At 50.6% G+C, this 12203-nt stretch overlaps 1 protein-coding gene across 2 annotated transcripts in view; it reads right to left on the reverse strand.

Annotated features, from left to right (window-relative positions):
* PLCG2 (phospholipase C gamma 2) overlaps positions 1 to 12203 on the reverse strand; it is a 142749-nt gene that overhangs the window by 50629 nt on the left and 79917 nt on the right. For both annotated transcript variants that reach the window (XM_031457998.2, XM_064488934.1), the window contains 8 exons: positions 10482 to 10567; positions 9232 to 9352; positions 8607 to 8775; positions 5321 to 5425; positions 4221 to 4310; positions 3441 to 3616; positions 2463 to 2663; positions 1432 to 1551 (listed from right to left, as the gene is read on the reverse strand). In XM_031457998.2, the coding sequence (XP_031313858.1) occupies positions 1432 to 1551; positions 2463 to 2663; positions 3441 to 3616; positions 4221 to 4310; positions 5321 to 5425; positions 8607 to 8775; positions 9232 to 9352; positions 10482 to 10567 (1068 nt within the window). The remainder of the gene's footprint in view (positions 1 to 1431; positions 1552 to 2462; positions 2664 to 3440; positions 3617 to 4220; positions 4311 to 5320; positions 5426 to 8606; positions 8776 to 9231; positions 9353 to 10481; positions 10568 to 12203) is intronic.

Consider the following 12203-nt stretch of genomic DNA (forward strand, 5'->3'; position numbering starts at 1 on the left):
ACCATCACCACCACCACCCCTAAGAAAGTACCTCAGGGCTAAGGAGAGAGAAGGGGGCAAACCCAATTGCCCAGAGGGGCAGCCTGGCATGGTAGCCAAGGGGAGTGGGCCAGGGCAAAAGGGCAGGAGCATATGAGGACCCCTACTGTGCAGTAGGTAACCACCGCCACCACACGGAACCATGGGCCCAGAGCTTCCATCACCTCCCATTTTTCATAAGAAGCAATCTGAACTTCCCAGTAGAACTTTTCAGATTTTATTTATTTTTAAAATTTTTTTGCTTTTGGGGGGGGGCAGCATGTAATTAGGTTTAGTTATTTATGTATTTAATGGACATGCTGGGGATTGAACCCAGGACCCTGTGCATGCTAAGCAGACACTCCACCACTGGGCTATAACCTCCTGCCAAAAACATCTCGGGTTTTAACATCACCATACAGACTGAGCAAAACACCCACAGGCCCGATTTGGCCCATGAGCCTCTGGCTTAGACCTCACAGTGAAGAGGACAGGCGTTGGACATGGACAGGACTGAGCTTGAGATTCTGACTCAGGGCTGAATGGGGCTCTGTGGCCCCAGAGAGGTCACTGAACCTCTCTGGGCCTCCATTTCCTTGCTGGCAATAGCTGGATCTGCCCGTCTTGGGCGACAGTGAAGGACGTGATCAGGAGAGGCCCTGAAAGCAGCCCAGCACCTGGAACATTAGTTAAGACCTGAATACATGGTAGTCAGCATTCTATAACCACCATCAAGAATATGCAGGAACACTGTAAATCAACTATATTTCAATTATTTTTAAACGGGGGGAGAAAAAAGAATATGCAGGGAAACCCTGGGAATGGGGAGATGGAGGGTCAGTATGATGAACTGGGTCTGAACCCCTTTCCACATTGTTGCAGGTGAAAATTGGAGGGATCAGGTGTCTTGGGGTAAAATTTAAGAACCACAGTCCTGGAGGTGGTTGGTCCACATGGCCTTCCACTGGCAGTGGGGTATGAGCTGTCAAAGGGAGGACACAAGATCTCGAACATCACCCATCTGAGTTGCCAGGGCTGCCTAGGACAGAATTCCAGCTCCACCACTTACTGGCTGCGTGTTTCAGCAAGTCATTTAATCTCTCTGGGCCTCAGTTTCCTCCTTTGAAAAATAGGGGTCATGGTCATGCTGACCCCCAGAGAGTTGATGGAAGGTGAAATGAGTAGATACAGAACACTTTACTCTCGAGAACACAGACCAGTGCCTGGCACGCTGAAGCGCACATTAGGGAGCACTACTTTTGCTATTACTATTATTGTCGTCATCGTGGTTGACACCCTGGGGAGAGGACACTGAGCTCAGCCTCCACCAGCAGGTCCCCCTTCGTTCTTCACACCTGCCCTTCCCAAGCAGTCTCTGGAGAACAGGTGATGGGCTCCAGCCCACGCGCTTACCTGAAGGTGATGGCATAGGAGTCAGTACCTTCCCGCTTCCGGATCAGGAAGGCCCCGTCCCGGGGAACCCTCATCAGCATGTCCTCTGCTTCTCCACGACTCAGTCCATCGTAGTACCACCTGCAGCACAAGGCCGGGAAACAGCCAAGGGAGAGACCGCTGAGACTGGCAGTGAAGGGGGAAACAGTGGGTTCCCAGGATGCCTGAAATAGGCCCCAGAAACCACCACGGAAATTACAGGGGGCCTCCCCCTCCAAAAACACCTCTGAAGACAGCAATTTTTTAATAGACCACCCAGACACAGCTTGAGTCAAGCGCTCTTGTAGAGGGTCTGCCTGGAGCACAAGAGAATAAGTCAACTTTTATCTTTACTCCCACTCCTGCCAATGACCCAAGCATCAGAGGGTGGCCCAGTCACTGCTCTGTCTCAGAAAACTGGAGGCAGAGAACTCAGGGAAGAGGGTTGAAAGGGATTCTGGTTGTTTCTAAAGATGTGAAATAGCAGTTTCTAAGGCAGTCCATTTGAATACAGACAAGGAAAGTGAAAACTACAATCGTCATAGCTGCACAGATTCCTCAGAAATGTGCATTTCAGCAGCCTCTACTTAAAAGTTATTTTCTTTTCAGAACTACTTAACCCTTGGCAAGGCATAACTAACATTCACTTTACAACTATCTTTTGGTTTCAGACCAACAGAAATGAGCTCCGACAAGCAGCAAGGTAACACCGGGCGAAATTAGCCCTCTGAAAAATCAAAATCCAAGACCTTAGGGCTACGAAGGTAAAGTAGAAGAAAGGGAGGGAGAGGAAAGGGAAGATAGGGCATAAGAAACAGGCAGGAGGTACTCGGACACTGGCCACCCCGGGGAACTTTGAGAGACCCCAGTGCGCCGGGGTGAGGAGCATCCTGGACATCTGCGCCCCAGCACACTCTCAAGGCTGGCATTTCCAGTGCTGAACCCCATCCGCGTGGGCGTCTGCCCCCCACCACGCCCCTGGGGTGGCGCCCCCAGCTCCCAGGCACACGTACGGCTTAGACTCGTGGGGGTTGGGGTTGGGCACGGGGTCAGTCAGCCGGAGCTCGAACTCGGCACAGCGCAGGTGTGTTTCCCGGTAGTGCTGGATGAGGGCGTAGATGCTGGTGAACATGAGGTTGTCAGTCAGGTAGTACTTCATGGTCCCGCCCTCCATAGTGGAGCGGATCCGGCAATGCTGGACGCGGCCCGACCGCCTGTGCGGAGAGGGATCACATCAGTGGCCAGGCCAGGCAGGCTGGCCTTCCCATGCCCAGGGTGACAGAGAACACAGGCGGGTTCATACAGGACACACAGAACATGCCTGGAATGCTGCCTGGTACATAGTACACATTGTACAGGTGTCTGCGATCACTATTATTTGTATGTTGTTAATACTGTAATTTTTATCCTTCGGGCTTCAACTTAAACACCACTTCTTTCAGGAAGTCTTCCCTGACCACCCCCAATGTTAGACTAGATCCCTCTCTTCCAGGCTTTCATAACATTCTGCATGTTTCTCATTGCACTTGTCACAACTAGAATTATGTATCGTTTGCATTCTTCCTTTTTCATCTCTCTCACTAGACTCTAATCTCCATCAGGACAGGGTCCCTGTCTGTCTGGTCCCTGCTAGATCACTGTGCCGAGCACAGAGCAAGCACCCAATCAATATCTTTTAATGAATGAATGCATATATGAGTGAGTGAATGAGTGAATGAATGAGCAAGCTCACTGTCTCCTCACCACAGCTCTGTCAGGCTGCTTTACAATTTTAAATATTGCACTAAAGTATCATTAATCTTGATTACTAAGGTTTTGGGGCCTCACCTGAGTCCTCACCTGAGTCCCACCCCACACAGCTCACTCAGTGAAGTCTGAGCTCTGGTTCAGCCCCACCCCAGTCTGGCCTGAGCTGACACTGCTTGCCACACAGCCCCTCATTGAGTCAGCTGCGAGGGGAAGGCAGGCGTGCCCTGGGCAAGGGGCATTACCAGAAGGACAGGGTGTAGTCATTGGGGTAGGTCTCGCTCTCCCGCACCAAGAAGGTCCCATCCTTGCCCCCCATCTCGGCGCAATATTCCTGCAGCAGCTTCTCCGCACTCGTCCTCTTCTCCACCTTCTTGTGGAACCACTTCTCCCCAAAATGCAGCTCTGTGGGGGGTATGTCCTGGGCCACAAAGAGAGGAGGGGTTTCTGAACAACTGGACCAGAACCCCAGTATCACCATACTGGTCCCACTGTGTAGGCTGATTCGGGGACTGGACAACAGTCTGAGGCTGGCCTTAGCCTGTCCTCACCTCTCGAGGTCTGTGAAGCCAGCCTCCCTGCCTGCCACCCACCCTTGACAGCCCCCGTTGGTGGTGAGCTGCTGGAGTCCTGGGACTAGGATTAGGGATCCTCAGTATAGCCTTCAACTCTACTGCGCGGTAAGTCTGAGAGCCATACGCCCTGGGGGCTATACTCAAGAAACAGTGCCAACCATGGCCAGCAGCCTGTGGGGAGAGGGCAGCAAAGCCAGGAACCAGACCAGTGGGTGGGGCTGCACAGAGCATCCAAATGTCTGCATCTTCCCCAGGGAGCACAGGCCAATCAAGCCATTCAGAGTGCAGGGAAGACCCTTGAACCTCATTGGTTAAGTGCCTGAGCCAGCGAGCCAATCAGAGAAGAGCCAGGCAGGCCTTGGTACCCAAAGAGGCAGCTCCTGGGGCTAAGCATGTCCAGGCCTGCCAGCCACAGGATGAGAGGAGGTAGCATAAGGGGTCTCCACCTACCGGGGGCAGTTCGTCCTCCACATTCTGTTCAATGTCATCGCTGAAGGACAGCTTGGCATCAGCAATGGCACAGTAGTGCCGAGTCCATTTCTAGAAAACGAAACCAGCATTAGCTCAACCCCAAAGGACCTTCCCCATCAACTCTGGGCCTCAGGGCCCCCACCTGGCATTCACTGGGGACTCACCTTTCCCACTGTTGTATCCACTTAGTGGTTTCATGGAATCCAATCCCCTTTGAAACTTTTCTTTTAAAATGTCTATTTATTTGGGGGTTCTTTTGACATTTTCAGGGCCTTTTTATTCACTGTGTCTAAGGGTAGGTACAACATAATATCAAATTTGTATTTCATATTTACTTAATTTGAAGCCTGTTTCGAATGATGGGATTATCTTGTGTCCTCATGACTGTCCTTTACTATTTCATTTATTTTTGAAGACTTTCAGGATTTCTCAGCCAGTGTGTCTAGAGACCCTTTCTTCAACATTTAATTATGGTTTCATTCTTTATTTGAACTTTAACCATTTTTAATGTTTATTTCTAGGCTATAAAAATAGACACATAAAAATATATTCAAATGGATTTCCATGTTAAGGTAAGGAATAGGAGAAGTGCCAAATTGCCACACTCTCATCAAAAAGTAATGTTTCTGATGGAACTGTCCCAGATCAGAGGACACTAAGGATTTAGCACAAATAATTGTATTGTTGTATCCTGGATCAGATCCTGGATCAGAAAAAGGGCATTAGTGGACGAACCTGTGAAAGTGGAATAAGGTCCCATTAACTAGTCGGTAGTATTGCACCCAAAGTTAATTTCCTGGTTATGATCATTACACTCTGGGTACAGAGGATGTTACTATCTGGGGAAGGTGGATGAAGAGTGTGTGAGAATTCTCTGTACTTGTGTGTGTGTGAATATATAAGTATGCTGCATTGACTATAAAGTTATTTGAGAATAAAACATTAATAATACAAAAGAAAAGCTTTATTAAAATGACAAATTCGCTTGGCACCAAATGGGAGTAAGACAGGAATGCTCTCGGAGCTCTTCCAGCAGGCCCCAGGGCATTCAAGGCTCTGAGAAGAGGGGGAAGACCCACCTGGTCGATGGAATCCCACATGTACAGTTCACCCTGCTGCTTGTGCTCATCCTTCTTGTCCTCCATGTTGACATCCACGTCGCCACGGGGACCCAGCTTCTTATGCTGAGGGAAAAACACACAGCCAGTCTCCCTGAGACCCAAGGGTCTTTGAGCCAGAAAACATTCATCCATATCAGCCAAGCATCTACTTGCATCATCCTACCTCAGGGCCTTTGCACTGTCTGTTCTCTCTGCCTGGCTTCTCTCACTACATTCAGCTCTGCACACAGGGTCACCTCCTCAGAGGAGCTTCTCTTAACGACTAGATCTAAAAATAGCCCACGTTACCCCTTCCCAATCCTGTCAGTCGTTAGCTGCTTGAGTTAATTTTCATATCCTTAGCTCTATGTGTATCTATGTATCTGTCTTCTGTCCGTCTTCCCTGCTAGAACAGAAGCCCCACGAGGGCAGGGACTTTGTTCTGTTTCCCATTGAATCTCCTATGCTAGCTCAGCAGATAGTAAGTGCCCAATAAATATTCGGTGAATCAATGATGCCTCCGCCTGCTCTGGCACCCAGAGGGAAAGGCAAGATCACAGGCGGCCCAGGGGGCTAAGGCTGTGAAGGGCAGTGGGAGGCACAGAGGGATGCAGATGTAGAAGACCTGGGTGCAAACAGCACTGCGACTACTTTACCAGCTGTGCAACCCTGGGCAGGTGGCCACACGTCTCTGAACCTCACATGTCTCATCTGCAAGACTAAGAAGATCATGACAACAATGTTGTCCACCCGAGTTGAGTCATAACCACGCACTTAGGCCCACATTTATAAGTCCCAGCTGTGGCGACCTGCTGGGAGGAACTCAGGATCAGGAGTCAGACCTGGGCTTGAATTCAGGGCCCATCACCACCCTACTAGTTGTGTGGCCTTGAGCTCATGACAATCAGTCTCAGTAACTTCCCCTGTAAAAATGGGAGTAATGACAGCCCCTCCTGGGCCCCGTATGCCAACAGGCATGCAAAATACCTGTAAACAGTGAAGCATGACATAAACGTTCCATTTTGAACAGCCCTGAATTATACCTTTGGCAGGAACTAATTGTGTAACCTCAGCTGAATCAACCTCTAGACCTCAGTGTCCACATCTGTCAAGTGGGCTCCCTAGCCTGAGATGATCCATCCTGCAAGGCTGTGATGAGACTGAAAACCATTCATGCCCCTGCCTAGCCCAGTGGGCAGCACACAATGACTGTGTCACAAATGTATTTCCACCCCCTGTGCCTGAAATTGAAAGGGGTGAGCCACGAAGTACCACAGGTGGGGCAATGGATGCTCGAAAATGAGCCTTCACACCTTAAAACAAGAGCTGGGAAATCCCTGGGAACACGCAGAGAGCAGTCCTAACGGAAACAGAGGGACACCACAGGTGAACTGGGAACAGACAGATGCAGTGAGGTCCCCTGAAGAATCAGTGACCAAACCTGAGAAGCCATGGACCCTCCCCTGCCAGGCACCCTTCGCTTTCCTGGGCATCTCAGTGAAAAGTGCCCTAGAATCTTAGCCAGATCCTCCAATTATGCTGGCACTTTGGTCCCCGAAGGCACCAGCATCCTCCCCTCTGGATGGGCCTCGGCCAAAGCCTCTTCACCATTTGGTGCTTCTCTCTTGAGGGGTCTATCTCCCCACCTGACGGTGACTTCCTGGCATGTAGGGAATGTCCCCAACGCATCCTGGTGGCCCAGTGACAATGTAGGGGATCTATCACATGTTCACACCACCCTACCCTTATGGAGGTGACTCCCCCAACCCGAAGGGCATTCCCCCTTCTCTGCCTAGTAAACCCCTGTCCGTCCTTCTTCCTGAGAACCTGCTAGTTGTCACTGAAATCCATGTGGCTCCTTCTGCCAATAACTGCCCAGCTGGAGAATTCACAGTCAGCCCCCCTGCAGGTGTTGTGGTCATGTGACTAAGTTCTCATGCACGGAACAGGACAGACCAGGACCATCCAACTGATGTCCCACTTGCCAGCCAGGAATCGCTCGCCCTGGACACCCTCACATCCCCCTTCTGCAGGCTGGAGCTCAGCATGCCTGCGGCCCAGCATCAACCACACACAAGGATGCAGCCCCAGGGAAGAGCCTTCACCAGTTTGGGGCCATGGACCCCCTTTGAAGTCTGCAGAAGACTGTGGACCCCTTTTGCAGAAAAATGTTTATAATGCACAAAATTATCAGAGAAACCAATTATACTGAAATACAATTACTAAGATAGTAAAAAAAGAAATACTTGCAACATACTAATAGATGTGCTGCTTTGTTAACACCTTACATACGATCTAGAGGCAAATCTAAGAATCACCACAATTGCAAAGGAGTGACAAGCACTCGTTATTTTGAGATATCTGCAACAACCATAAACATGACATGAAAATATTCACGATTCCTGCTGGTGACAGAGCCTCAAGTGGCTTACTGCCAATACTCACAATGAAAGGAAATGTTAAGTTTTATTTACATGCTAATAAAAATAAAGAGGCAGCATTTTTGTCCAAAGTTCACATGCCACTATGCCCTGAATTCTATCTGTGGATTTTTGGGGGGTCTGCAGAACCCCATCTGAAAACCCTTTCCCTAGGAAACTGCAGAACAATTGGAGAGGATCCCAGGTCCCTGGACAACCTCGTGGACCATGCTCCAAGCTCCTAGAACACTCTCCCTCACACGAGGCTTGAACTCACATGCTTTAAGATGTCATCCACCTGGTCTCTTGATCCTTGTAATACACATGCCCAAACAGCACCCTGCTCCGTGGCATCCATGGTATAGCTATCAGTCCTCCCTCCCCACAGCCCCTGACACCCCCTTCACCCCATGGTGCCTGCAGCCCTTGGGGCAACTGTCCACCCCTAGTCACCCTCTCACACTAGAGTGGGGGCTCTCCAGGGCAAGAACAGAGCGTGGATCATTGGAACACCCCCAGCCCCTTACAAAGGCCTGACCCAGAGAGAGACAGGGTGAGGGCTGGCCAAGAAAATGAACGGGTGATAGTGAGTAAAGACTTAGCACCTGTTACAGGACAGGCACAGTTCCAAGCCCTCTGCACACATCCTTTCACATTACTCTCACAACGTGGGTTCTGTCAGGAAGCCCCAGACAGTGAGGACACAGAGGCATCAGGAGATTAAATGACCTTGCCCAGGGTCAGGGGCAAAGTTAGCGAGAATGGCGGGAGCCCGGGTAGCAGGACCAGAGTCTGTGCGCTGAGCCGCCGACCCCCCCGCGTGAATGATGGCCCCCGGGCCCCACCTTGATGATGATCTTCTCTCGCAGCTGGCTGGGCGAGGGCAGCTGGTCGGCACTGGCCTCCGTGGGCTTGGTCAGCAGCAGGTCGCCAAACACCTCCTTGAACACCCTGGCCATGTGGCGCTGCTGCTCCACACAGCAGTGCTCCTCGATGGACAGGATCACCGGGAAGCTGCAGGAGGCGGGGGGGGTGGGGCGCTCAGCAAGGGCAGAGGCCACCCACCCAGACACAGGGTTTTCCAGTGCCAGCCTCCTCCCAGCTCAAAAACTGGCGGCGGGGGTGGGGGTGGGGGGGCTGCACGTGTGGCCTGGAGGGGGCGCCAACACTCAGCCGAGGACTTGGCAGTGACTTTGGCCAAGATGGCGCCAAGGTTGGGGGAGGGGGCTGTCTGTGTGTCTGTGTGATGAGGGGGAAGGGAGGGTGTCTGTGTGTGTATCTGGGGGTGGTGTCTGGGGCGGGTGGCTGTGTGTGTGTCTATGGGGGTGTGAGGGTGAGTCTGTGGCTGGGGGTGTCTGTATGTGGAACTATATTCCTGTGTGTGAGTGTCTATGTGGGGTCCATCTGTGTGTCTATGTGTCTGTCTGTCCACCCAGCAGCTGCCTTCCCCAGAAAATCAGCTCCACCAACCTCGAGGTGACAAAGGCATGGTCTTTGATGGCCTGCACGACGTCATCAAACTTGATCTTGGTGGTCCGCGTCCAGCCGTGGTAGATGATAGGTTTCCCGTCCGGCCCATCCCAGCAGTCCACTGACGGGGAAACGTGCAGCCTCAGCACCTGCCCGGCAGGCTCCACCTCCCTCGTCCACCGATGGCCAACACGCTGCCCAGGTGACGGCCGTGCCACCATCCCTGCCCCCCCAGCTGGCTCAGCTACTAGGACATGGGGACTTGTCACCCTCCGGGGCCACCAACCTGAAGACACGTGTTACCTGTGTACATGCGTTACCTGTGGGGTTACGGGAAGATTTTGGTTGTTTAATTAAAGGTCCCTTTGTAATGCAATATGTTTGCCCAGAAGGAACTAGTTTAAACATTTCTTTCTTAAAAAGAGATGTATAATCTGTTTTATCTTCTGATTTGATTTGTCTAAACCTTGGCTTGCTTTTCCTGGTGCTAGAAAGAGTATGGAACAATGAGAAATTTATTGTTAAAGATTCACAGTAAAGTACTCAGACAGAACTAGGTTATAGAGAAGGTGAACAAACCCTATATTTTTAACCCCCAAAGGTAACAGCAGCTGACAGTTCCAAGCTTAATTTTTTCACTTTTGCTTTTTCCTATGGGGGAAAAAGTATAAATTAGGCAACTGTCTGCAGGAATAACTGACATTAAAGTTTGATACTGTGATGAATGTTTTTCGTAAAACTGGAGCCTCAATCAGTGGTTTGTGCCTTTTCTCAGCCCAGTACACCTCTGAGCCTCTGGCCAGGTATGAGAGGGGAGGAGACAGGAGGAGGTACTGGCTCCAGGCCACGTCCAGGTGTCTGGAATCACCCGTGTCAGGGCAGCTGTGAGCAACTGGGGACAAAACAGTCAGGGTGGCATTTGTGGCCGGACCAGTGACTAAAACCCACAGGGCATCTGCCTTCCTCTAAAAACAGCCCAGAAAGAAGTCGAGGGAGGACAGAAGGATAGTGAGACCATCTTTCGTACTGGCCTCCCAGGCCCTCCACTGTACCTGGACACTTTCTAGACAACAAAACCATTGCCCCAGGGTTTGTGGCTCCAACCTGGCCCAGATGGACACCACTCCCTCTCCTGAGGACACCTTCTTCTGGGGAAAGGCCCTGGCTATTGGTGGCCACACCGTTTACCCCAGACGTGGCTGGTCTCAACTCACTCTGAGCATGCCCTCCACCAGGAAAGAGATACTCACGCTCGATGCAGCGGCAGCCCATCCGCAGGCAGCGGATGTACGCCTCGGTGGATGACTCGCTCCGCAGCTGGTCACCCGTAAGGTACCTGAAGGAAAGGAGGCAAGTGGCCATGTCAGGGCAGCCCTGCACCTCAGGATGTCCTTGGGGAACTTCTCAGCCCAAGCCCCCAAAGTCCTGAGTCCTTCCTGTCTAGAAAGACCCCCAGTTAGGATCTGGGCTGGACAGATGCATTACACGGCTACAGCAGTCATGAGTCTGAGACTCAAGCCACATCACAGGATGGGAAGGATAACCACCCCTGCTGTCCAAGTGTGGGGTGGAGGCCGCACGTTCTTTCCAGACAAACTTGGTCAAAGGGTGTCAGGAATCAGACTGACGTATGGTGATAAATTAATGACCCACATGGCTGCCCACTAGGATCTCAGTCTCAACAGGGCAGAGACCAACATTTGGAAATCAGGGCCCCATGCCAAGCACAGAATGGATGGACCTTAACTACAGTATGAACTAAGTCCACCAAAATGGACATAAAAATGCATATTTTTATCACTCTCCTCCTTACCACATTCCTCCTTTAAGAGTTTATGTATTCAACATCTTGTAAAAACCTTTAATGAAAAAGAATATATGTATATATATATGCATGACAGGGACATTATGCTGTACACCAGAAACTGACACATGGTAACTGGCTATACTTCAACTTAAGAAAAAAAAAGAGTTTATGTTCCTCAGCTGTCTTCTGGGTTGGCAGAATTCACCATTCTAAGACAAACTCTTAAACCAATGGATGCAGTGCATTAGAGATAACCATGAAGCCAATTTGCCAATTTGGAAAAGAATGTACCTTCCCAAATGCCCAGAGATGAACTTAAAAGCCTTCTCTCCGACTCCTGCCTGGAATGACACACTTGGAAAAGTACCAAATCTACAGCTCTCTGGATGTCCAGGACCCAAGGCCTTTACCTTCTCAACTTACAAAGGAGATTGAATATTTGAACTTGACTGTAACATCCATCTCTCCCTTCCAGCCTACTCTGTTTTGCACTCAGGGCGATCTACCAAAGATGTAAATTTGATTGTCACGCTGTTGGCCTAAAAGTCATCAGTGGCTCCACAGCCACTGCTCTTGCTGTGACTTCAAAGATTCCACTCAAGCTGACCCTCCTGGTCTCCTCTCCTGCCACTCACCCTCCCAGATTCTATTGTCTAGTCTTACTAGACCCCTCTCAGTTCCGCCTGCCCCTGGACCTTTGCACATGCTGTTCTTCTGTCTGAAACCCTCCTCCTCGCCTCACCACCTGTTCTTCTCTCACCAACTCCTGTTCACCATTAAGACTCAAAGGAGACCTTTTCCCTCCAATCACATGAGGACAGGGGCTGCCCTGTCATTCTCACTACTATATCCCTAGCACCCAGTGAGCACAGGGCCTGGCACAGGGCAAAAATTTAGTAAATATCAGTCCAAAAACTAATTCCATTGCTTTGCTGTGGCTACTAGGAGATGCCCAAACCATGCAAACCAGCTTTGCCAACTGGCTTTTTAGGGCCACAGAAAAAAAGATTATTTTTGCAATACCAACCAGGAAAGAGAGATGCATTCCCTCATGCCTGCCAGAAGCTTTTGTATATTTCAGTCTGATCAGTGAGGCCCTGCCCTCTGCCCAGCACAATGGAATGCCCATGGTATCGCCCTTCATCTGCCTGACCCACCGCCGGCT

Source organism: Camelus dromedarius, chromosome 9 (genome assembly GCF_036321535.1).
Source record: "Camelus dromedarius isolate mCamDro1 chromosome 9, mCamDro1.pat, whole genome shotgun sequence".
In the NCBI taxonomy this organism is placed as follows: domain Eukaryota; kingdom Metazoa; phylum Chordata; class Mammalia; order Artiodactyla; family Camelidae; genus Camelus; species Camelus dromedarius.